The sequence below is a fragment of the Pseudorasbora parva genome, chromosome 22 (assembly GCF_024679245.1).
Source record: "Pseudorasbora parva isolate DD20220531a chromosome 22, ASM2467924v1, whole genome shotgun sequence".
Lineage (NCBI taxonomy): Eukaryota > Metazoa > Chordata > Actinopteri > Cypriniformes > Gobionidae > Pseudorasbora > Pseudorasbora parva.
The window spans coordinates 37,706,111-37,731,822 of NC_090193.1; the positions used below are offsets into that span (position 1 = coordinate 37,706,111).

Genomic DNA, 25,712 nt, shown 5'->3' on the forward strand with positions numbered 1-25,712 from the left:
TGCAAAGCGTGGGATGCAGTGGTTTAAAACACACCACCACTGGACTCTAGAGCAGTGAGACGTGTTCTCTGGAGTGACCAATCACACTTCTGTCTGGGAATCCCATGGACGAGTCTGGGTTTGACGGTTCCCAGGAAAATGTTACTTGCCTGACTGCATTGTGCCAAGTGTAAAGTTTGGTGGAGGGGGGTTATGGTGTGGGGTTGTTTTTCAGGGGTTGGGCTTGGCCCCTTAGTTCCAGTGAAAGGAACTCTTAATGCTTCCGCATACCAAGACATTTTGGACAATTTCATGCTTCCAACTTTGTGGGAACAGTTTGGGGATGACCCCTTCCAACATGACTGCACACCAGTACACAAAGCGTCGGTCCATTAAAGACATTGATGAGTGAGTTTGGTGTGGAGGAACTGGCCTGCACAGAGTCCTGAGCTCAACCTGATAGAACAGCTTTGGGATGAATTAGAGCGGAGACTGAGAGCCAGGCCTTCTCGTCCAACATCAGTGCCTGGCCTCATAAATGAGCTTCTAGAAGAATGGTCAAAGATTCCCATAAACACACTCCTAAACCTTGTGGAAAGCCTTCCCAGAAGAGCTGAAGCTGTTATAGCTGCAAAGGGTGTACCAACTACTTATCAAACCCTACGGATTAAGAATGGGATGTCATTAAAGTTAATGTGCATGTAAAAGCTGGCATCCCAAAAAATTTGGCAATAAAGTGTATATCATCCATATACTCAGTAGAGATCGCGTTCGGGGCCGGTGTCCCCGGCAGGTAGAAATCGCGTTTGAAATCACGGAAATATGTTTCCGGAAACCATGATAGATGTTTTTAGGATTCTTTGATGAACAGAAAGTTCAAAACAACAGCATTTATTGGAAACTGAAATCTTTTGTAGCATTTTTAATGGCTGTACTTTAATTTAATCAATTTAATCCATCCATGCTTAATAAAAGCATGCATTTCTTTCAAAAAATAGTTTGAATGGAAATAAGGAATAAGGAAATAAGCCTCTCTCTCCATTTTGCGTCTCAGGACGGCAGCCTTGGCAGTCTCATCGATGAGACAGAGTCTCTTTTCAAGACCAGAGAGCAGGAATATCAGCAGACAATCGGACAAATTGAGGTTTGGATGTGCCTGTTTTCTTTATTGTCCTTTCATTCCAGACTGTGATTGGTTGTGATTAAGTTTGTCCCCCTACTGACGCAGTTTAAATTGTCTGGGATTAAAAAAAAATTTCTTTACCAACCCATGCCAGACATATTTATAATTGTTCTCTCTCTCACACAGGAGGAGTTGGCCACTGCTAAGAGTGACATGAACCGACACCTGCATGAGTACATGGAGATGTGCAGCATGAAGCGAGGGCTGGACGTGCAGATGGAGACGTGCAGGAGAATGATCAAGGGTGGCAGGTGATTTCAGAGAGTACAGCTTCACCAAAATGCACACTTTTCACACTTTAAAGCTACACTGTGTAACTTTTTTAGTTTATTCGTAGCTAAAAACACTTAATTCTTTCAAAAATATATGTGCTCATTAATGTATATTTACTTCTTTCAAGTAATAAAGTATTCTCTTAAGTTTATAATATGCCATTGAAAATACATACGGGAGGGGTTCGAATGCCGATCGCCATGTTGCCCCTCCATCTTTAAAGTACATTACCCAAAGAGGGACATACCTGTAAATTCAAGCTTCGCCTTTCACAGTTTAACACTCGATGGCACCGTGTCGAATGTGAAGAGGGGGGTTGCTTGAGACTGCTTTATACTGACAAATTAAATAACTACAAATTATAATCGTTTTCTAAATCTAAACCTCGTTATAATCGTTTTCTAAACCTCATCACTTAAAGGAACACTCATGGACAAGGTCGAACTGGAAGCCATAATAATCTTGGACTAAATCAGCCACCGTAGGAGTTCAAACGAAATCGGAATTGAGAGGAACAAAAACTAATATTCACTGGATGGTCATATACCTTTTCACCGCTAGATGAGGGAAAATATCACAGTGTAGCTTTAACTAGTTAACTCTGGGTCATTGTAAACCCCGGGAAACGGAACCCTGGGGTATCTTGCTTCACGTTTCACATGGCTCAAAATCTATGCAAGGTTAACAATTAATCCTGGCTATTCATAATGTGAAGTTTCACACTGTACATTGATTGGATGAATGCATATTTTAAATGTCAAATTAACTGGAAAATTCAGATATAATTATATTATATACAGTATTAACTCTTTCCCTGCCAGCTTGAGAAAATTGTGTTTTTGTCAAAGACTTGAACAATGATCAAAACACAGATGGATTAGATCGAGTCCATCCGCAGCCCAAAGCGTCACAGTCCTGTAGCTCGTCCTGAGTCGACATTTCATTTGGCCATTTTGATTTATATACCGTTTAATGTTGGTGATTGCGTTATTTTACATATGCATATGATTATGATACTGCTTGTTTCTGCATCTTCCTCGTGAATGTTTTGATCCGGAGAGTCTTTACTCTTTCAGAAGATGCATAATAGCGCTCCCTACCGTATAACAATAAAAACACGAGAAATTTCCGTCAATGGCGGGGAAAAAAGTTAACCATTAGACACCAAACAAAGTCAGATCTATCATATAATGTGACTTAAGTAGAATATCTCCGACTGTTTCTGATCTCTTCAGAAATTCTCCTTCCATCAGCTCATCCGCCAGCAGTGACTCAGGGAACACTGACGAGATACAAGACGAGTCAGACAAGGATGGAGAGATGGAGGGGCCAATCAGCTGATACCTGCCCAGCCCGGCCCCGCCCTCTTCCCCCCACCGAGCTCCAATCAGCTCTCGGGCCACCCAGCAATCAGCCAATGGCTTTATACTGAGGGACAGAGCCCACTCCCACACACCCAAAATCCTGTAGGTGCTTTAACGTCTCCGTGTCTGAGTGGGGCGGTGTTGATGAGGGTTGTTTTTGTGCTTTGACATCAATATCGATGCGTCACAAGGTGCCACAGCTCTGCTGTCCTGTCCTGGACAGGACAACTATGAATCAAATCAGTCCCAGCCAAAATACATCACACAATACACCTGATCAAACCCCAAATGTTGATAAGAACTGAAAAACGTTCAACGATACACAAGACTGAAAACGGACTGAACCACCTCTGATCGAACGCCTCAGAATGATCTCCTTAACGTTTGTGGCTTTTTATTTTTCTAAAAACATTTTCAAACGGTTTACTCCAGAAACATTTTGGCCTTTTAAGCCCAAACCCAACCCAGTCGCGAATGTGGAACACAGAACAAGCTCACGTTCTATGCAATCGGCCTTATTTCGTGATCTGTGTTTATGATTTGCCTTTGTTTGCAGCGCAGGCGGTTTCATCTGTTAGGGCGTTCATGTGTTTTAGTGTTGCCCACGCTTCACGATGTTTACGCACTTCACGCCAGAATCTGTGGAACAGTGTCCCATCGTTTTGAGCAGCTACCAATGAAGATTGAAGCTTTTCCAAGGGTTACACACATCAGCATCTCAAATAATAAAGAGCTATGTGCCTAAATACTGTATATAGTGCAGGTTCATTTTGGATGGCCTTACTGCATTTTCACCACTTTTTAATGTTGCACTCATTATAATCATGGGGAAATTATCAAATATATTTTGTTGATTGTATGGGAACTTTCTTGATGTCTAAGCTCATTCTTTTGCAAGGCTAAATAGTCAAGAATTTTCGGTGGAGGTTTTAATTGTATATAGACGGTGTTTCAGCTAACAGGGATCGTTCTCAGAACGTTCTGCCACGGTTCTCTAAAAGTTATGGACAAAAGTTCTTTCAGTGACGTTTGTTTAAAGTTACATGGTATTTAATAATGTTCTCAAAACGTTAGCACAAAAACATTCTCGTAATGTTCAGAGAACATTCAAATGTAACAATCCCACAACGTTTGCAAAATGGAATGTTCCTTAAACATTTTTAAAACATTTAAATAAAAACATTAAGAGAACATTCAGAAATAATGTTCTTAGAACATATTTTTGTTAGCTGGGGTTGGTGAAATCATATCCATGTCTATAAAGCATACAATAATTGGACAAGCCCTCATGATGGCCGCTGTTCCATACAGATTCAGGGTTTTCATGGATATGGCTTATAAAATGTATAAAATGAGGTTTAATGACTTTTGTGTTTGTTTGCTTTGCGTCTTTTGGCTCTCCATTTTGCATTTTAATATGTTCCGGGTATGTATTATGTATTCATATGTATTATTTGATGTATTCATATGTACCGTTTGAACACGGGGAAATTTCATGGGTTTATTAAACTGATTGTAAACTCAAAGATATCATTATAAGCTCAAAATATGGTTGCAGAGGGTTTTTAAAAATATATTTTTTATAGTTAATAAGTTGGTGGGCATTGTTTTTGTTTATTCATTTTAATAACATCGTCAGTTAGCTAAAGAGCTGATATCAGATTTGATAGAATCATCTGTAAATGTTGCAATTTATTTTGTGTATTTGATTTCCAAACCTAGATCAAATAAAGCCTGTTTTTTGAATTTTATAAATATATAAAATTCATGTTTTTTATATTGTTCAGGGTATCCAGGGCTAATTTGGATGCTTTTCCCTGGAAAAAAAATCAAACATGCACTAAGATTTCTCGCCTTTTAACCTGAAACACTGTTGGTATTTTTTATTGTTTATGGTGAAAAAAAGCTTCTTTTTTTCGTCTTTTCTTAATCTGAATCCATAAGGTCAGATGTCTCTTGTTGAAATCTATTTCATGATTTATGAACAAAGAAATGGGTAAAGGGCAGCATCACAACTGGAAAAAGTGCATGTTATGCGTTTTCTGATTTAATTCCATTTTTAATGGTGTTTATAGGAAAAAAGAGAATCATCTCTGCAAGAATCTTTGTGCTTGAACTTGAATGTTGTATTCAGAAGGAACTTTCTCTTTGAAACTGGATGAGAAAGTGATGCTTGTTTGCCCATTTTAAGAAAAGCACAAAATGGCAGCAAATGCAGGATGAAATTTCTGTGAAACATGAACTATAGTGATGGGGTCATATTGAGTGAACTTTCATAAGCGCACAACACACAAAATCCAGCTTGTGTAGCATTTGCGTTAACATACTTGCATAGAGATTTGCCTTTATTCATGAATGTACAGAATATCAGATGAGCTCATCTGTAGAAAATGTTATTTAGTTCATCAGACACAAAACATATGGGATGTTATTGCTCTGTTGGGTCACACGTTAGCATTATTTTACATCACCGTACCTCTGACCGTATGAGGTCTTATCTGAAGACGGATTTTGTCCGTCAAGCTGCATATACAGTGACGTTGCACAACAGTTTTGATTCGCAATAGAGCATAAGACACCAGTTCATTAGACCCCCATCAGCAAGTGACGCTTTCGTCATCGTACCAGCATCAGCGAGTTTTACAGAAAGCCCATACGTCAGATTTACAGTTTCTGAAAGTTAGTGGCTTTTGCGAACACCTGTGGCCTGCATCCTTCTCAGAGCACTGTTTCTTTCTATTATTATAACTTTGACATCTGAAATGATCAGTATACGTACATTCGATCATTTATATGTTGTCTTTGTCATTTGTTTATGCTGCAAATGAGTTTCCTGGTGTGTGAGGAAATCTGGTGTATGTTACGAAATAATGAATGTAATTGGTGCTGGGGTCAAAAAATAAACGGAATTGATTATTTTGCTTTGTTGGGGTCTTTTTGTTCATAATGATTCAGTTTAAGAAAACACTATTTAGTGTGTATGACCATAAATGCAGAGTGTGTACATTTCGATAATAAACTAGGGAAGCAGAGAAATTTTTAATAAAAGTTTTTTGGCAAGGCAAGTTTATTAAATTGGTAATTCAAAGTGCTTTATATAAAAATAATTTAAAATAATCGTAAAAAATATGATGCATAAGAAATGAAAAAAAAAAAAATTGATTTCAAATTGATTTCAAATGTATTATAAACAAATAAGAATACAAGAGAATGAGACCATGCAGGTGTTAGATATAGTATTTGAGTGGAGATTAATTGTATGTATATTAGGAAATATTTCATTTAAGTTCACTATAAAAAGAACAACATTGCCAATTATTGGCAACGGAAAGTCAAGCCTGCTTGATGGATGGATGGATGGATGGATGGATGGATGGATGGATGGATCTATCTATCTATCTATCCATCCGCTATCCATCCATCCATCCATCGACTATCTGTCTATCTATCTATCTATCCATCCATCCATCCATCCATCCATCCATCCATCCATTCATCCATCCATCCATCTATCTATCCATCCGCTATCCATCCATCCATCGACTATCTATCCGTCTATCTATCTATCCGTCTATCTATCTATCTATCTATCTATCTATCTATCTATCTATCTATCTATCTATCTATCTATCTATCCATCCATCCATCCATCCATCCATCCATCCATCCATCCATCCATCCATGTCTATATCTTCCTTCTCTTTTGCTGTTGCTCTGGGTTCTCTCTGTTTACTGTCATCCACCTGCTCTCTTTTAAACATCATGCATAAAATAAAATAAAAACACTTCAGTACAAATCCAATGCTTCAACATCATTCAAATGTAGTCTTTCATAGGAACTTTCTTATTTCGAACGCAGTCTTTTAGAGTAATTCAGGCGAGTGATCGATCCATAAGTGTCCAGCAGAGGGCAGATGATGAACTGACACACACCTGAGCTGCAGACAGTGAACACTCTTCTGACTGTAAAGGCTGCGTCTGAAAACCTAGGCCGTGACTTTGCGGACGGACAGACTTATAAAACAGTGTAACAGTTTAATGATCTCCAGCCAAATTAAGCAAGCTTTGGTGAGAACTAAGCAAATATTTAATTGCCACATGCCTAAAATATAGGAAAACAAATATTATAGATATTAGTGGTTATTGTTCAGATTTTTATATGATTACATTAAATTAAAAGCAAGAGATTAAATTAATTAAATCTGTCAATTAAAAAAAGGTCAGGAAAAAAAAAAATAGTATTACACCTGACATTTGTGTTCCCTCACTTCTGAAATGATGGCTCCGCCCCTGGCAGGAAGTGAAGCTAACATTGGATTAGTGCTGTGTTCCACTCCACTATTAGACACACACTTGCAAACTTCCCTAACCACTTCCCCTCAGGGGAATCCCCGCCTCCATTTTGAAGTGAAGTGGACAAGGGAAGTTTATATGGACAGACCCTTGTTCCCTCGATTTAGACCGAGGGAGTGAGTCTACTTCATATGTACACTTCAGGCAGCTTCATATACCACAATGCAACGCGATTGTGACGTCACCGCAAATCGTGTTTAATTTACCCCACCACAAACAACTCTGTGATATTTTAAATATTTTTTAAAAACATTTAAAACAATCCAAATACACCCATATATACATATAAAATGTTGCATTAAACAATTTCGTAAAAAAAATAAAATAAATAATAAATAGACTCCATAGTGGATTCCAAGTGATCAAGGGCTTAGGGCGTTCCAGTTTAGTCCATTGCAAAGTTTCCGCCAGTAGTGGGCACTCATGTAATGTAAGCAATGATGCACATCCGAGTGAACGAGACGGAGGGATGTTCGCGAGTGAAGGGCATATTAAAAACAAACTGGAACGCAGCATCGGACTTGCCTTGATGTCTTCCTACCTTGAAATGTGTCCTCCGAAGGCAGCATTTTCCAGTTTTCAGAAGCAGCCGTAATTTCTGAATTGAGGATCTGATGTCAAATCCCATGACCAGACCAGCATCTGTAGAGATATTCAAGTGATCAGTTATAGACTAGCTCGGGTTTAATGTGTGGTGTTTTTCCTGCGTAATATTGGACACTATAACATAATATAGGACACTATAACATAATATAAATAAACATTTTCATTACTGTGTAATTTACTCATTTGTTTTAAAGTTTGTTGCCTCAAGTCAACATTATACCACAACGGACATTTGAAACATTTGACATTTTCATGTAGAAAAACTCTTGAAGAAGACTTGAAGAAGAAAAAAAAAACATTCATCCTGTTTTTAATGTGTTACACATTTCATATTTACTCAAAAAATGGGCTAACATTTCATACCCAGCTGTTACTTTCAGGCAACATTGTACCATCAACTCATATCAATCTTCATCCTCATCTTCGATCTCACTCTCACCTCATCACAGTATGACGCCTAATCCTCTTTTTTAAAGGCACAATATGTATTTTTTGCTGCTAGAGGTCACTTATTTAGAACAACGGTGTGTCTTGATGACTTGATTTGGCGGAGCTTTTATTCTGTCAGACGAGCGATTCCGCTTCTTCCGCTCGTGTGTGGGGTAACGCAGCACTGTTTTATCATATTACACACATGTAAGTGTGTTAAAGTTGTTATAATGCTACTCTGTGCATCCACTCTGCGCTACTATGAGACACTATTTACGCTGCAGTGAGCGAGACCATATTAGGCGGTAAAACATCGTACTCAGTGCGGAGAATCAAGAACAGCAGATTTAAACAATAAGACTAACTGTGTTGAGCTGGAGAACAATTAGTTTTCTGTCCATGGATGATCCAAACCAACACTCTCTCACACCCAACTCATCACATATTGACTCTTGGTCAGGACCCTTCAGCATCACTTTTAGTATGCAGAATACTCTGATTGATTTCATATTATTGATTTCAATAAGAAACCTTTGGCATCATACACAATGAATGACACATTAGGCATGGGAATGTTATCGTCATGATTAAACTATATATTTGGTTATCATTTTGCCACAATGGCATATTGGAGCGTGATTCTCAATTTAACCAGCCAGCATAATATTTTAAAAATATATATATATTCACTATTTAAACAGTTTCCATGTTTTCTCCAAACTTAAACCAGAAATTGAGGGTAACGTGGGTATGATGTCATTGATAGGCAACCAATGCATGATTATGGTCCATGTCCTGGTTAAAATTGTCTCTCGTTTCTCTGGATTTAAACATTCTTGGAAACATTTGGGATAAATGCAAGTACACAAATCAACAAAATATATAACATTGTTCTAGTAGTTTTTGGTTATTTTAATCTAAAAATCTTACATATTGTGCCTTTAAGTGTATAGAAAAGGTGCAGATCATAATATGTGCACATGTGAATTAGCATTCTTGTAACTTAAGTGCTTTACAAAATCAGGTGACAGAAGAACTAGGCTGATACATCTTTTCATGTCATTAATACCAATAACAAAACAGACATGTTCTCTTATACTCAATGCAAACACACCTGTCTGGGGCCATGATGAAATTTAGACGCTGACAGTGTTAAAATCTCAATTGTAAAACCTTGATTCTGATTGATGTGCCACACATTCGAAGCCCTTATAAACTGCGCTAATTAGTTTGAAATGCGTCGGTAGGCTCCATTACATAAAAATAACTTTAACACAAGAATGTTCTCGCTCTCATCAAACGCAAAACTCGCGCCAAAGCGCGGGGCTTATTTATTATGGACGTATGTGGGGGCGTGGTTAAGGTTAACATGTTATATATTATTTAACACAAACACTGTTGTTAAGCACATTACGTGATGTGTTGATTAAACTCCTTATTTTGATAGCGGGAGAAAAAACATTGGGAAATGGGCATAACATATGTTCATATTTTATAAATAGAAAAACGACTTGTGTTTGACTTGGAGCAGAACGTTTTGAAAGCTGATTGGCCAGTGAGAGACTCGCCCTCTCGCCTGTTCCATTTGCGAACAATAGGGGCGCTACATAACTTGCATTTCTTTTATTTCTATATAATGAGCCTGTACACGACAGATACAATGTTAAATCAACCAGTTATTAACTAGAATGGGATTTTTTTATGAGACACGTGTTTTTATTAAATGTAACCGCTCCAATATGTATCACCTGACATGACCTCCCCCTGTACCGGAAGTGGTAGTTCTCCTCCATTCATGTGACATCGCCTGTAAGCTTGGAGAGAGCAAGTATTAAAATAGCAGTTTAGCGCTACAGTTCCTCAGCAGGAGGATACATATAGTTTTATTTTTTTTATTTTAATACATATACATATATAAAATATCTCCGTCCAGATTAAACATGCTGAGAGTGAGATCTGTCATCTGTCAGTCTTGGAAGGGGTATGTATGCGATTGCACATGGACTCACACATGACTTTCACTATGAGATGGTCTTCTGAAGCATATTTAACATGTGTCACCTTGTGCAGTGAAACATACTAAATCGTATGCTTATATGTGATTTGAATAAGCGCTAGAAGTTAACATTTTACGTGCAAGGCTGTTATGTAATGGCACATGAAACCTGTCCTCCCACTGTTAGGTTACTGAGGTCTGTTTGCACAAGTGTCTCTTATTGTTTTTACTGGAGCTCAAGCTATTCATAATCATAATACACATAATGATACACTGTACAAAGGAAACATTGCATCCTCTCTGAGTATGCATGTTTTTACAGGTCTAAGGTTCATTTTTAATATAACGTTAGTAATATCATTAAGTACACACACATCCTTTAGAAATTATTCGACTATGATGATTTGATACTCGGTTATTATCAATGTTGGAAACTGCTGCTGTGTTGCTTAATATTTTTTTTTATATTTTAAATTTTTTTATGTATTTTTTATACGTAATATTTTTCACACAACCTGTGTGACCTAATTTTTCAATATTTATTGAGGAGTAAAAGTTAAAAAGAACAGCATTTATTCAAAATCGAAATCTTTTTTAATAATAGAAATTTACTCTCACTTTTTATTGACTGAATATTCCCAAAAAATATACTGTATATTGTTACAAAATGTTTCTTTTTTAAATAAATACTGTTTTTTAAAAACATTTTATTCATCAGAGAATCCTGAAAAAAGCATGTTTCCAACACTGATAATAAATTATCATATCAGAATGATTTCTGAAGATTATGTGACACTGACTGAAGACTGGAGTAAGGATGCTGAAAACATTTTAAATGATAATAATATTGCACAATATAACTGTTTTGTATTATTAAATAAATGCAGGCTTGAAGAGCAACTGAGATTTCTTTCAAAAAACATTACAAACTTTTGACTGGTACTCCATACTTAGAAATAAGTAATGCATTCACATTTTGGTTCAAGGAGGGTTTAAATACGTTTTAACATAGTGATATTATTTAAAATACTATTTATTATTTTAATAAAAAAGCAGCTTTCTATAATCATCTGGATGCGTTAAAGACTAAATTGACCCAATTGTCTCTTGTTATGGATTTACAACAGGTTACTCTTGCAGCCATTCTGTCTAGATGACTTTATATAAGTTACTGATTGAGAGGCTTGTGTTTTGAGTGACTAAACCAGACTAAAGAAAAAGCTTTCCTTGTTTCTCTGCAGGTTCAAGACCTTCCCGTGTGCAGCTGTGGAGGTGAAGAACGAGCCCGTGCTTGGGTTTAAAGAGGGCAGTAAAGAGAGATCAGAACTGGAGGAGGTGATATACACACACACACACACACACACACACTGACTCGGACGTCCTGATACACTGAAGCTGCGTATCTGAATGACCGTCTCTGTTTTACTTTGATCATCAGGCGTTACAAAACCTGAAGGGAAAGACAGAAGAGATTCCCTGTGTGATTGGAAATGAAGAAGTGTGGACCAAAGATATCAGATACCAGCTGTCTGTGAGTTAATCATTTCTCTACTTTCTGTAAGAACATGTGCTCTGTAGGTTTTTTACTGTGAAATCATCATCAATATATCTGGAGTTCATCATGTTTCATGAAATCATAAAAATCATCATTCATCATGAAATATGTGTTTATTATTAATATTATGCCATGCACAACATACATAGCCACGATAGCTGCATGTTTCCAACCATATTCTCCTTTTTTCCTCTTTTGATAAACATATCTGCTAAATGCATAGATATTGTCTCATATATATTTTGTTTCAATGTACTTTAAATAAACCTCTCTCTTGACCTAGAAATAATCGCAGGACAGTGTTTTACAATTTATATGTTACATATTGTCTAAAGCTATTGTTCTGTTAAATCATATCTGTGTGATATTAGTTTAGTGAGTGATATTATATTAATCAGTAAACTTTTTCTTCATAGCCCTTCAACCACTCTCACAAAGTGTCCAAGTTCTGCTATGCTGATAAGGTACAGCATTAAAACGAGGAAATACTGCAAATAGAAATGAGATTTCATTGAACTCCTCACTTGGTTTTATTTAGCTTCATCATTTGGTCTGGTTTGTGTCTTTAGGAGCTGATAAATAAAGCCATTGAGGCCTCGGTAGCTGCTCGGAGGGAATGGGATCTTAAACCGGTTGCAGATAGAGCCCAGGTCTTCTTCAAAGCTGCTGACATCATCAGTGGACCCAAGAGGGCAGAAATTCTGGCCAAGACCATGATCGGACAGGTGCGTCTTCACAAACATTCTGGTCACGTTTACACCAGGTATTAAGATGCGTTTTGGTCAATCGGATTGAGTGGACGATGCTAAATACAGGTGTAAACAGGGACTAAACACTTTTGACCACCTCCAGAGGTAGTCAAAAACGCATTTGAAACCCCTTTTCTCTCCACTGATTTTACTGACCTTATGCGCAAACATTATGGGAAGCGCGCTAACCAGACAGGATTTAAACTTTGTCGATAAAAGTCCCAAGTTTGGTTTGAAGGTGAAAAATGTACCAAGTACAATGTTTGCTCACCATTCCTGATTTCTAACTAGGGCTGGGATAAACGATTATTTTTTAAACGATTAATCTAGCTATTATTTTTTTCGATGCATCGATTAATCTAACGATTAATTTTTCCTGTCCGATTCGGTTACGATTTGATTCGATTGCCGATTATCTCCCCATTAATTGCCTAATAGCAATTTATACATGTTGATTTAATTATCTGAATGAAAAAACAAATTCCTTAACATTGCAATATATGTTTATTTCTCTTAAAATTCCAAAGTAAGACTATCCAAGAGCAATGCATTCAATAAAACCTTGAAAACATAAAGTAGGCTACACACACACACACACACACACACACACACACACACACACACGCACACACAAATAAATAAGTATTAACCTACAACAAAGAAACATATTATACGATTTTTCTATGTATGCAGCTCAGCCTACAGGCTATGCCCATCGATTAAATCTCAACAAGTTGGTTAATCAAATCCGGGGACACACTGCAAGCGTGAGTGTCTCGGCTGCGTGGCGTGTCCGTTTTTGTTTCGGCTCACATGTTAACAGGTTGGAGTTTGCACACTGACTGTGACGCGCGGAAAACCAGGCATGCTGGAAATAGAAGAGCGCCTATTTTTCACGTGTGTTGGGAGCGTCTCCAGGCAAAATAGAATAGGAAAAGATGTTTATATATCATTTTGACACGAATACATATTATTAAATTACATTTTCATGTTTGAAAGTCTGTAGGTTTACATAAATGCAGATATAGGCCTAATTGTAATAATAAAAAACGTCAATTATCGATTTTGAAATATTGCAACTGTCAATACAGAACGAAATATTCTGTAGCCTAGTATTTGCCGTCAATACCATAGATATGTGGCTACTCCCGACGTTTTCTTTGCTGTATCAGTAGGCTATTTATGTTTAACATTAAGAACAGGGATCCCTCCGCATCAATAGCAGCAGCAGCGCCGCGTCAGACACGCGTCTAGTGTGCAAAGGCAGAGAAAACGCCACGCAGCCCCGTGGCTGATCCGCAACAGAAACGGCACGCGCATCCGCGGCATGACAGTGAAAAAAGTTACAGGTAGAGTGCATTATGGGCGCCAATATTCCGTTTAAAACCGGAATAGTCCTGGGATGAAACTGCTCACTTAGAGGATGGATACCCTCGGTCACATCAGCGCGATTAGACATTGAACATTTTACATTTAAAACAGCTTATTATGTAGGTAACGTAGCCAATGTGTCCGATGCTTTCACTTGATGCAAACGTTTGTTTTTGTGATTAAAATACATCAAATATTACCAAAACATCTGTCTTCCTGTGTGCCGAAATTTGTTTATGTAGCCGTGACAACAAAACGCGTGCGCGCATGCCTGTGATGCTCCGTGCGCACCGCGCGCCAACCCCATAGACTGTGGCCAACCCGCAAGCCTTGCACTTCTAAAAATCTGAGGAGCCACTCGTGTTGCTACCATAGATATACTTAATAAATAATATACTTAATTACATAATATACTTTATTATGTACATCTATGGTTGCTACTACTCTCCGGCGCCGCCATCTTTATTTTGAGTCTGACAAATCGACGCGCATATTTTGCGTCAACGTATTTTTTGCGTTGTCCCAGCCCTATTTCTAACACACACTCACAGTGTTTGGCTGAACTTGTGGCTGTAAGAGTGTTTTTTACTGCCATCTCCGGCATGTTTATATGTACAAGCTTATTTCGTCCATTAGATGGAAAGATCTGAAAAGCCCATATATTTACCCGCCCATAGACCCTCTCCTGGAAGAAATCAGGTCAGAAGTGGTTGAAAGTGGACAAAAGAGACAGATTAAAACACCAGGTTTAAACAGGAATGTCTCTTCCTTGTCTTCTTATGATCCGATCGACTAAAACCCACATTAATACCAGGTGTGAACACGGCCAAACTGAGACAGTAACACATTTGGTTGACTGTAACACAACTCACAAGTTGTCTGATGTTAACTAGTCTGTTACACATGTGATTATGTATGCTGGCTTTCCATTAATCCTGATGTACTTTGCTCCATGTCTCAGGGTAAGACTGTGGTCCAGGCTGAGATTGACGCTGCTGCAGAACTCATCGACTTCTTCAGGTTCAATGCCAAACATGCGATCGAGCTGGAGCACCAGCAGCCATTGGACAGCGATGGAAGTACCAACACCATGCTGTACCGTGGATTGGAGGTGAGTTCCCTACTGTGGCGTTTCCTAAATAATCAGATAATTACATACCAGGTTTATTTGCGCAAGCTATGATTGGGTATTGACTTGAATTTTGCTTGCTTTAGGGATTTGTAGCTGCTGTTGCGCCATTCAACTTCACAGCGATTGGTGGAAACCTTGCCGGCACCCCTGCGATCATGGTTAGATGTCAAGACATCTTTATTTATGAAGCGCTTTATACGATACTGATTGTTTCAAAGCAGCTTCAGAGTAAGAAACAGCAAATAAATAGTGTTATTGTTGCAAAATTCTTTGACTATGAAATTAATTTCAGCTGTAAAGCAGCTCTAAAAAAACAATAGTGTCATTAATCTGCTCAGTGTTGATTCAGTTCAGTTTAATAACAGAGAAAAGTTCCTCAATTATTAAACAAATTCAGTTCTGCTATAAGCAGCTCTGCAGAAGGCAATGCTGTCATTATCCAGTTTTGATCTCATTCAGTGGTGTCAGTGCCATCAAATTGATAATTTTATTGAATATGAATCATCTTTTAAACATTGCATGTCATTGCAAATTGATTTTAATATAGGTACTGACACAAGTGTTTTTTTGTTCATTTCTAACACTGACTTCGTCACAAATATGCATTCAGGGTAACGTGGTGTTGTGGAAACCCAGTGACACGGCCATGTCCGCCAGCTACGCCGTCTATAAGATCATGAGAGAGTCTGGATTGCCACCCAATATCATCCAGTTTGTCCCAGCTGACGGTCCAGTGTTTGGAGACGCCATCACATCCTCTAAGCACCTGGCTGGCATTAACTTCACTGGCAGCGTCCCGTACGTCTCTTTCTTTCTGTCCTTGTTGACTAGTTGGTTATACAGTATGATTGCGTTACTCTTATCTTTAGTATAACATTCTGTCTGGGTTAAAGTTTGCCAGACTGTGCGTTCTTGCAGTGTAAAGGGAAAGTTTAAACCCCTTGGATGTTTTGCATGGTTGAAACCTAAAATCTGTTCAAAAGTTTGTTTAGTACAATTTTTCATGTTTTTATGCTCATCAAAGCTGCATTTATTTCATCGGAAATATAGTACAAATTGTGAAATATTTATTACGATTTAAAATAACTGTTTTCTATGTGTATATATATATATATATATATATATATATATATATATAGTAAAGTGTAATTAATTCCTGTGATCAAAGCTGCATTTATCATCATTACTCCAGTCTTTAGTGTCACATGATCCTTCACAAATCATTCTCATATGATTATTTAATGCTTAAGAAACATTTATGAATATTATCAATATTGAAAACCGTTGTATTTTTGTGAAAACCATGCATTTTTCAGGATTCTTTGAAAAATAGAAAGTTATCAAGATATTTTGCAACATTATAAATATGTTTTTGACCTACTTAATACATCCTTGCTGAATAACATTAATATGTTTACTTTTGAACAGTTGATTGATAACTAGACGACACAAATATGACTTGCTATAAAAAACCCTTAAGATGTATATGATTTTTCCAGATGTAGACCAAGCCTAGTTAAAAATGATTTTTATGTTACTCCAATCTGACTTTCCTGTATCCCACTCCAGAACCTTTAAACGGTTGTGGAAGCAGGTCGCCCAGAATCTGGATATCTACAGGAATTTCCCTCGTGTCGCTGGAGGTTTGTGTTTTCCGTTGCATTTAGAATTAAATTCTAATTATGTGTAAGATTTAAAAATCCCCAAAAATCATACCTTTTTTTCATGTATGCTTTAGAATGCGGTGGCAAGAACTTCCACTTTGTGCACAAGTCTGCTGACGTTCACAGCGTTGTGACCGGCACCATACGCTCGGCATTTGAGTACGGAGGACAGAAGTGTTCAGCCTGCTCCAGGATGTACGTACCAGACTCACTGTGGCCTCAGATCAAACAGGGACTCCTGGATGTGCACAAAAAGATCAAATTAGGAGACGTAAGTAGAAGAGTTTGAGATGCTTAAATACTGGCTGCCTTTGAAATTTCAGCAGATCGGGGTTGAATGTTTTTATGGCTGCTCACTAAAGTCCAAAAGTGTTCATGTGACATTTTTCTGTGGTTTCACTTCACAGCCAGTCGAAGATTTCAGCACATTCTTCTCAGCAGTTATCGATGAGAAGGTAAAAACCAGCTACCTATTTAACCAACAACAAAGACAAAAAATGTTTGACGTTTTCTGGTCAAAGTGTTAAACACAATGTCTTTCTTTCCTAAGTCCTTCTCCAGGATCAAGGGATGGCTTGATCATGCCAAATCCTCTCCACATCTAAAGATAGTCGCTGGAGGAAACTGTGATGATAAAAAAGGATATTTTGTGGAACCCACCATCATTGAAACCACGGACCCACAGGCGAAAATCATGAATGAGGTATAAAAATGGTTGCATGCAGGAGTGTTTTTCAGCTACGGCTCAATGGCTCAGACCTTTGTTTGGTTTTTGAGTAGGACTGATCTCACACATACACACACAGGCTCAGGACGGTGAATGGGTGGACTTTGATTTGTTTAGATAAAGCGATCCCTTCCATTTAACGCTTCTCTTCACAAGTGGATGGTCTCAGCTGATCCAGTGACCACCCACAGTCACCCGGATCTAGATATTAAGAGCATCCAATTATATCACCTATTTGCTTTAATTGATTACTTAACATTATACAAGTTATGATTTAAAGGAATATTACGGATTTAGTGTTATTTGCTATATCAGTGTCAGTGTTTCTGAACTCCCTGAAACGCCTCCATTAGTCTTGAGTTTTCTTTCGTGTAAGAATATTATATTCCTCATTTAAATAACTCCTGCCCAGTCGCAGACACAAAATAAAGGGGGTGGAGCCTGGTTAAGTTGGTTAGTAGCATGTTGAAACTCACAGTTATGGCAAAGGGCGGGACATTTCCCAAACACAGGAAGCGCTTGACCAATCACAGCACAATGATCCAGATGACAAATCAGAAGGAGAGGCTTCATAGAGATAGGAACTAAACAGAGCGTTGCTGACAGACTGGGAAAAGATGAGCTGCAACAATGGAGAATATGGGAAATAATGTGTTTTTGAACATTTAAGCATGAAAACCTATTCTAGTAGAGCCCAAAAACAACATCAAGACCTTAAAAAGGGCGTAATAGGTCCTCTTTAATTGACTGGTAATGTTTTTAAAATGTTTGAAAAGTGAAATAAGTCAAACATATCTAGATAAAACATCTCATATTTATTCTTTGCTTTTTCAGGAGATCTTCGGGCCTGTCCTGGCAGTTTACGTTTACCCTGAATCTGACTATAAGAAGGTCCTGCACTTAATAGACAACACTTCTCCATATGCCCTGACAGGAGCCGTCTTTGCCCAAGACAAGTGAGTACAGCACCCTGTCATTAGATTGCATTATTATGCAAATTATATCCATTACGCAACCCAGATCAGCTTTTCAACAACAACAAAAAAAAAACTTTTGGAGGATGTCCAGACACTTGTATCTCTTGTATATCTTTAACATACATTTATAATCCAACTGCTTGTTTTAGGGCTGTTATTGATGAGGCAGGAAAGGTCTTAAGAAACGCAGCTGGAAACTATTACATCAATGACAAATCTACAGGATCCATCGTGGCCCAGCAGCCATTTGGGGGCGCCAGAGCATCAGGTAAAACCAAACCAAGGAATGATCCTGATTTAATCAAGTTCAGCTCTTGAGACCGAATCAGTGGAACAATCGATTTGACAGCACTATCCACTTATTCCAAGTAAAATTAGTAACTTTTCCACAATACATACAATGATACCAGAAAGGAATTACACCAGTATTGCTTAACTAGAAAACTAGTTCTAACTCAGATAAACAGGTTTTTGTTGAATAATTAAAGCGTTTTAACAATATTAACTTTGCATCTCATGCTTGTTGTCTATGTTTTCAGGCACCAACGACAAGCCCGGTGGCCCACACTACGTCCTCCGATGGACGTCCCCACAGGTGGTCAAGCAGACCTACGTGCCGCTTACAGAATGGAAGTATCCCTACATGGGCTAAGAGATCATGACCATACAGCCCTAAACCCTGAATCCCTCCATCAAGACTCGTAAAGCAATCAAACCCCTTCATAATCGTCCCATCGTGCTGAAAAACAGTCAAGAGGGCCGTTAGACTGTTAGAACAAAACAAACGCCCTCTGCTGGTGCAGCCTTCATCGTGCAAACCTCCGGGAAACCAGCTGGTGTGAATGTACTCAAGGACTCAAGATTTCTGCTGCCTCTGCACTGCATTGTTAATACGAAGATACTCAATTCAAACAAACCTGGGAAATGCACTGAAACGTCTTCACTTTAATCATTTCACTGTGTGATTTATCTTTCAAAATTAACTATATCCAGAGAGATCTGTCGTTTTATAATTGTCGAATAAGTGGAAGGAAACACAGTTTTCATGTCATTTGTTCTGTTACATTCATACGGAAGCGATCTAACGTTTGAAATTTAAATTATTAGAATTCTGTTCTGTTCTAATTTAAATCTGTAGCATTCTAATATCATTTACATGTAAATATCTGAGATCTTACTGTGCCTCAATAAACACATGGTGTGGATGGTGGATTTATTTGTGATTTTACACCTGTAGAATAAGACGTTCAGGGCCTTAAAGGTATAGTTCACCCAAAAATGAAAATTAGCCAATGATTTACTCACCCTCAAGTCATCCCAGGGGTATATGACGTTCTTCTTTCAGACGAACACAATCAGTTATATTAATAAATGTCCTGGCTAATCCAAGCTTTATAATGGCAGCCCAAAATTTGAAGGCCAAAAACTACATCCATCCATTATAAACAATCCAAACAGCTCTTGATGGTAATAAAGGTCTTCTGAAGCAAATCGATGGGTTTGTGTAAGAAGAAAATATCCACATTAGGTAAAATATCACACTTCCACTAGACCGCCTTCCGTATTCAACTTATGAAAAAAGTGTAACGCCTCTCGCAGTTCAAAACACTTGTGCTATGTTCAAAGTCATAGTCAAACCAGTTATGCTTTAGTCGTAAGATGAATAACAGATATTTTACTTTATAAAGTTTTAAATTTGGATATTTTTTCTTACACAAACACATCGATTCGCTTCAGAAGGCCTTTATTAACCCCCAGAGCCGTGTGGAGCACTTTTATAATGGATGGAGGCACTTTTTGGGGCTTCAAATTTCGGGTGGCAATTATTAAGCTTGGATTAGCCAGGATATTTATTAATATAACACAGATTGTATTCGTCTGAAAGAAGAAAGTCATATACACCTAGGGTGGCTTGAGGGTGAGTAAATCATGGGGTAATTTTCATTTTTTGTTATGTGTTATGCAAAAATGTGATTTAAAGGTGCCAAATGGCCATTGTTATTTTAGTAATATTATTCTATTATACTTCTTATTAATATTGTGCATATTGTAGGTATGCTTAACCTGGTTTCCTACACACTTCTTCACACCTCATGCTTTGTGACCTGAAGTGCACAATAAGCAAAAGAACTGATGAAATGATTCATCGAGTTACTCTTATAACAGTTGTTTGTGCCTCTGCTTTTCTTTATTTGTGTTAGAATCAACTACCAAGCAAACCGAGCGTTTTATTTGCGTTCGGTCACCTCTGGTTCCTGGCTCCCACAGTAACACATTCTCACATCAAAGTAGTGTGGCACACTTCAGACAGACGCTTCATGGAGATATGGCTGTGGAGGCACACAGTAAACTCAAGAGGGCATGAGAACGAAGTCTCTTTCCTCTCTCAGCTGCCAGTTACTCTTTACAGTACACACTTTATGACCAGAAAAAGCACCCAAGTGTGAAAAATTATGTCACTCTAGACTAGAGAATGAAGCATACCAGATTCCACATTACATTAAATGATGTATACATAAAAGATGATGTTTTATGACCGTTTTTTTTTTTTGGTTCTGGTCACATATATTTTAAATATATGCATTTTGCTCCACAGGACTCATGACATTATGTTGTCAGTGAAGTTTTAAGCATATTCAATAGGAGTATGCTAAATTAAATGCATTTAGTATTAATTAATAATTGCACTTAAGTGTGCCTGAGAACCATGTAAGACAGAAAATATTAATATTAATACAAAATATTAATAAGCAGTATAATAATATAATATTACTAAAATAACACTGGCTGTTTGGCACCTTTAAATCACATTTTTGCCTGGTATTGTAGTCTGTTTGGAAGTCTTGAAATACACTATAGAAATACTGGGTTGTTTGGGTCAAATTTGGACAAACAGCCATTGGGTTTAATTTTTTTATTTAAAAATCACACATTTTTTTATTTTACAAACCAATTTTGGTTTTGTCTATAAGTGACCCAAACATTGGTTGAAATAACCCTGGATTTTTTTTAAGATTGCATCTGGTTAAAATAAAAACATGTTCAAGTTATGAACTTGTTTTGGGGGAAATAATAATAATGAAAAAATACATAACCCGAAATATGTGTAATTTTACTTTATTTTTCTATCGATCTCAACATGAGACAATTTTACACACCCCATCAATATGACAGATTAAACACCTCCAAAGGTTACAAATCTCCTTAGAAAGATGATTTCAGCAGAAACATACAGAGGTGACAGAGGCCTCTTTTTTACAATATGTAAAGTAAGTTAATCTCCACACAGGTGAAGTAAAGTAAATGAATAGATTAACGTGCTCTTGTTTTCAGGCATGGGGTAGACTGGTACATTCTCTGCGTCAGGACAGCTGCTGCCTACCTCAACATTTGATCTAAACAATATGTTTTACTTGGATAGAGAAAACAGTCCATTCTCTATGTTTTCTTCGATGCGTCTCCATAAGGATGCTGTTCACCAGGGTCTCCAGAGCTCTCCGCTGTTCTTTGACATGATCTGACAGCTTTCTTTGGGTTGCTGGGTTTTGTCAAAGGGTCCCATTAAAACTGGTTTGCTGGTCTGTTGCTCCGACAGGAATCTCGCAGTCTCCTCCATGCACCGGGAGAACCCGTCCGCGTAGCTCTGCGCATGCGCGTCTGCGGTTGGGGACGCTGTCAGTGGCCATGTGTTGCTCTTCAGGTAAATGACAGCCATCTCCAGGACATCAGCCTTCTCTAGTTTAGAACAGGGCTGGCTGGCTTTAATCTCGGTTTTTAGAAGAACTTTCAGCTGTTCAATGCATCTGTTGATACGGTCTCTGCGCATCTTCTCCACCACTGGTTTCCTCAACTGGAGAGAAAAAAGTTCAAAGTTAGTTTAGACCACTAATCATAAGTAAATACTGTTGTAAAACCTTTTGGAATGGAAATTAATTCCTAAAAAAATACTTACTTTAGTTTTATCACGTGCAGTCACTTTGCAAACAGTTGGAGCCATTCTTGCTGCAGTTTGTGTGCTGTCTGTCACTTGGTCGTGTGTGTGTGTTTCTTCTGGTAAACAGGCCCGTTATATACACACACGCCTCTTCTGACCTGCGCGTGTGGTTTGTTTCCCACACTTTTGAGCCAATCAGAACGCGGCTGAAGGTTCAATAGGAAAAGTTTAAATTAGCCTGATCCTCCTTTGGTAGAAAACAATAGAGATGCGCGGCCGCGCTCAAACAGCTGGAGTGTGTGTGTGTGTGTGTGTGTTTGTGCACGCTGTAAATGGGAAGCGTGGAATCGCGGGAGTGCACGGGCCTTTGACAGCGTGCTAGGCTGTTCCGGCGGGAAAGCTGGTAATCAATGCAGTGAATAGAGATTATGAGAACTTTCAAACGCTTCCCGCTCAAAATCTCCTTTAGAAAAGATTCTGAACAATTATTTGAAAACCTAACAATGAGTAGATGTTTAGCCCTTAATTAACACACGCACACACCTATATATTGCTTTGTTACACACACACACACACACGCACACGTCCCTGTGTGTGTGTGTGTGTGTGTGTGTGTGTGTGTGTGTGTGTGTGTGTGTGTGTGTGTGTGTGTGTGTGTGTAACAAAGCAATAACCTTTAGTTATATAGGCTAGTGTTGTGTATGTAAACTATGTTTTGTTATTTTGTACTTTTATTATGTGTGTGTGTGTGTGTGTGTGTGTGTATATATCAAATATATATATCTTAACTGTAATTGTTTTAAATGGGATCCTAATACACAAATGGTAGGTAATGACAAAGCAAAACAATAACAACAAACACACCACTACAAAGTTAACACATATAAATTGTTGCCTAGCATCATTAAATATAATAATAGATATATCATCAAAAGCAATTACAACAAGGTTCTAAAACAACTAAACAAACCATTTTTAAACATAAAATGAAGTCAAAGATCGTACTTAAAGGTAATGATTCAATCTGCAGGAGCCTCGGAGTAGATGTGTGCCATCATACACATTGCATATCTTAAATAGAATGCTTGATACACATTTATTTACATACAGTTACATACATAAAATATATGTTTTGTTATTTTGTTTATCTTAATGCATGCTATAGGCTACATGCTTTGTTACATACATATTTTTATTGTGCACGTGTGTGTGATCAAGTACCAATTGGATGCAATAGATGACTGGTGAAGTGCTCCAGGATTAGTTTATATATATATACACATATATATATATATATATATATATATATATATATATATATATATATATATATATATATATATATATATATATATATATATGAACTGGAGCACTTCACCAGTCATGCGTCTCACGGGTATATTTGTGTCAATAGCCAACAATACATTGTATGGGTCAAAATTATCGAATTTTCTTTTATGCCAAAAATCATTAGGATATTACACACACACACACACACACTGCAAACCGTGAAAAAGATAAGCCCTGCATCTCATTTAGCAATCTGCCCTAAGTAGTATTGAAAATTACTAATTTCACAATGTCACATACTATTTAGTAAGTAAAGATCATGTTCCATGAAGATATTTTGTACAAGATAAAAATATTAGTACACTGTAAACAATTATTTAGAAAAAAATGTTCCCTGGTTGCCTTAAAATTTTGCGTTCATTGAAATTAAAATTTTGAGTTAATACAATGAACATTTTTTGAGATTCGACAACCTTTATTAAAATATTATTAAGATTTTGTAAGCATATTGGGTAATTGTGTGTGTTTTATTTCTGATGACGCAGTGAAACATGCCAAATAGTGCTGTTTTTATGATTTATCCATTTTTTTATGTGGTTCAGATACAATAATATTTTGAGTTTCTATTTATTAAACAAATTTCCTTCATTGTATCAACTCAAATTTTTAATTTCAATAAAAACTCAAAATTTTAAGGCAACCAGGTTACTTACTTTTTTAAGTTAAACCAACAAAAACCAACATATATATATATATATATATATATATATATATATATATATATATATATATATATATATATATATATATATATATATACAATGACCAAATGTTTATCCATTCATAATATGTTTTTGCTTTAGTCTGTTGTGTTTTTGTTTTATGCTTGACACTGTACATATTGCAGGTGCATTAATATCGGCTATGCATATTTGTTATTTATTTTATGGCACATCTGTTCTGTAGTCGCCTTATTTAAGATCAAGTGTTTTGGGACAGTTAAGTGGGTGAATTATTCTGTTAATCATTCCTCCATATATCCGCAGGGGGGCTGGTTGCCTCATTGAGAGCCGTTACTAATGCGGTGGGGAGTGCGGCACACTTCTATTGGGCCCCATTGAAGAGCTGCTGTGGGAAAGTTGGGACAACACAGGCTCCAGGATTAGACTTTGAAGAGCTCAAAAGCGCAGCTGGCTCCTGTGCGCGGGAAAGTGTGGTCAGTAAAGCCCAGCGCTGACAGGCGTTTTGTCCAGCTTTTCACATGCAAGGTTCATGCTCAGTTCACTTGGCTCACTTAAGAAGTTGTAAATTACTTCGGGTAACTATAATGTTGTTTTATACCAATTAGTTGGGGATGCAATCTGTTGACGTACTGCACACGGATAGCAATTCATTCATCAATGAACAGGTGAATTATGAATCTGAATTCATAATAATAATAAATATTGAGTTATATAGTAGAATATTATTCTTTATTCTGATCTGTGAACAAGTGCATCTGTTGTTCTGTGTCTATCAGGAGGTGCTGTGGTTTAGTTAACCCCAAATTCCATTCCCACACCAATTCCCATCTCCCGCCAAAATTGACTGGTAAAGCCACAATACATTCCATCCCACTCAGCAAAAGGGTCTTTGAATGTGGGCGCCCCCTTGTCCGACACTCTCCTCATTCTCACACACACACACACAGCGAGGGAAGCAGATGCTCAGCGCTGTGTGCCCAGTGTGAAGTGTCCCTCTCTTCATAAAAACGGGGACCTGGGAAGCCCCTGACCTCCCCTCGCCGGAGAGGAATTCGGGTCGTGATGTGAGAGAAGCTCAATGGCATTCCAGCATCACATGCTCTGGCATTCACAGCACAGACGCATGAAAAGATGCAGTTCGAGCGGGAAACTGTGACATTGTCCGATACCCTCTGCCCCACTGAAACCCCTCAAGCCTTGCCAGGGTGTTTGAGGTCATTAAAACGAAACAAAAAAAGGTGAAAAAAGAAAAGCGGTTCTTTTTTTCAATACCGTAGAACAACTGTTGAATTGTGAATTCTCCTTTGGCACAGTAAGACACTACAAATAATTATTTTCAATATTATATATATATATATATATATATATATATATATATATATATATA

At 37.6% G+C, this 25,712-nt stretch overlaps 3 protein-coding genes across 6 annotated transcripts in view; 2 read left to right on the top strand and 1 right to left on the bottom strand.

The window, feature by feature from the left end:
- The window catches only part of iffo2b (intermediate filament family orphan 2b), a 50,259-nt gene extending 44,543 nt beyond the window's left edge, over positions 1-5,716 (top strand). For all 4 annotated transcript variants that reach the window (XM_067431087.1, XM_067431088.1, XM_067431089.1 and 1 more), the window contains 3 exons: positions 1,034-1,123; positions 1,289-1,413; positions 2,671-5,716. In XM_067431087.1, the coding sequence (XP_067287188.1) occupies positions 1,034-1,123; positions 1,289-1,413; positions 2,671-2,776 (321 nt within the window). In that variant the 3' untranslated portion in view covers positions 2,777-5,716. The remainder of the gene's footprint in view (positions 1-1,033; positions 1,124-1,288; positions 1,414-2,670) is intronic.
- A 4,274-nt stretch (positions 5,717-9,990) lies between these two features.
- Positions 9,991-19,568, top strand: aldh4a1 (aldehyde dehydrogenase 4 family, member A1). Its single transcript, XM_067431086.1, has 15 exons — positions 9,991-10,168; positions 11,425-11,518; positions 11,622-11,714; positions 12,155-12,202; positions 12,308-12,463; positions 14,820-14,969; positions 15,074-15,148; positions 15,601-15,788; positions 16,560-16,633; positions 16,729-16,925; positions 17,062-17,109; positions 17,205-17,357; positions 18,216-18,337; positions 18,508-18,626; positions 18,898-19,568. The coding sequence occupies exons 1-15, from the start codon at positions 10,128-10,130 to the stop codon at positions 19,008-19,010; spliced, it is 1,671 nt and encodes a 556-aa protein (XP_067287187.1). The 5' UTR covers positions 9,991-10,127; the 3' UTR covers positions 19,011-19,568.
- A 2,265-nt stretch (positions 19,569-21,833) lies between these two features.
- Positions 21,834-22,355, bottom strand: LOC137058282 (transcription factor HES-5-like). Its single transcript, XM_067431517.1, has 2 exons — positions 22,311-22,355; positions 21,834-22,208 (listed from the first exon to the last, which is right to left on the bottom strand). Exons 1-2 carry the CDS (start codon positions 22,353-22,355, stop codon positions 21,834-21,836), a joined length of 420 nt encoding a protein of 139 aa, XP_067287618.1.
- Between the last annotated feature and the right edge of the window lie 3,357 nt (positions 22,356-25,712).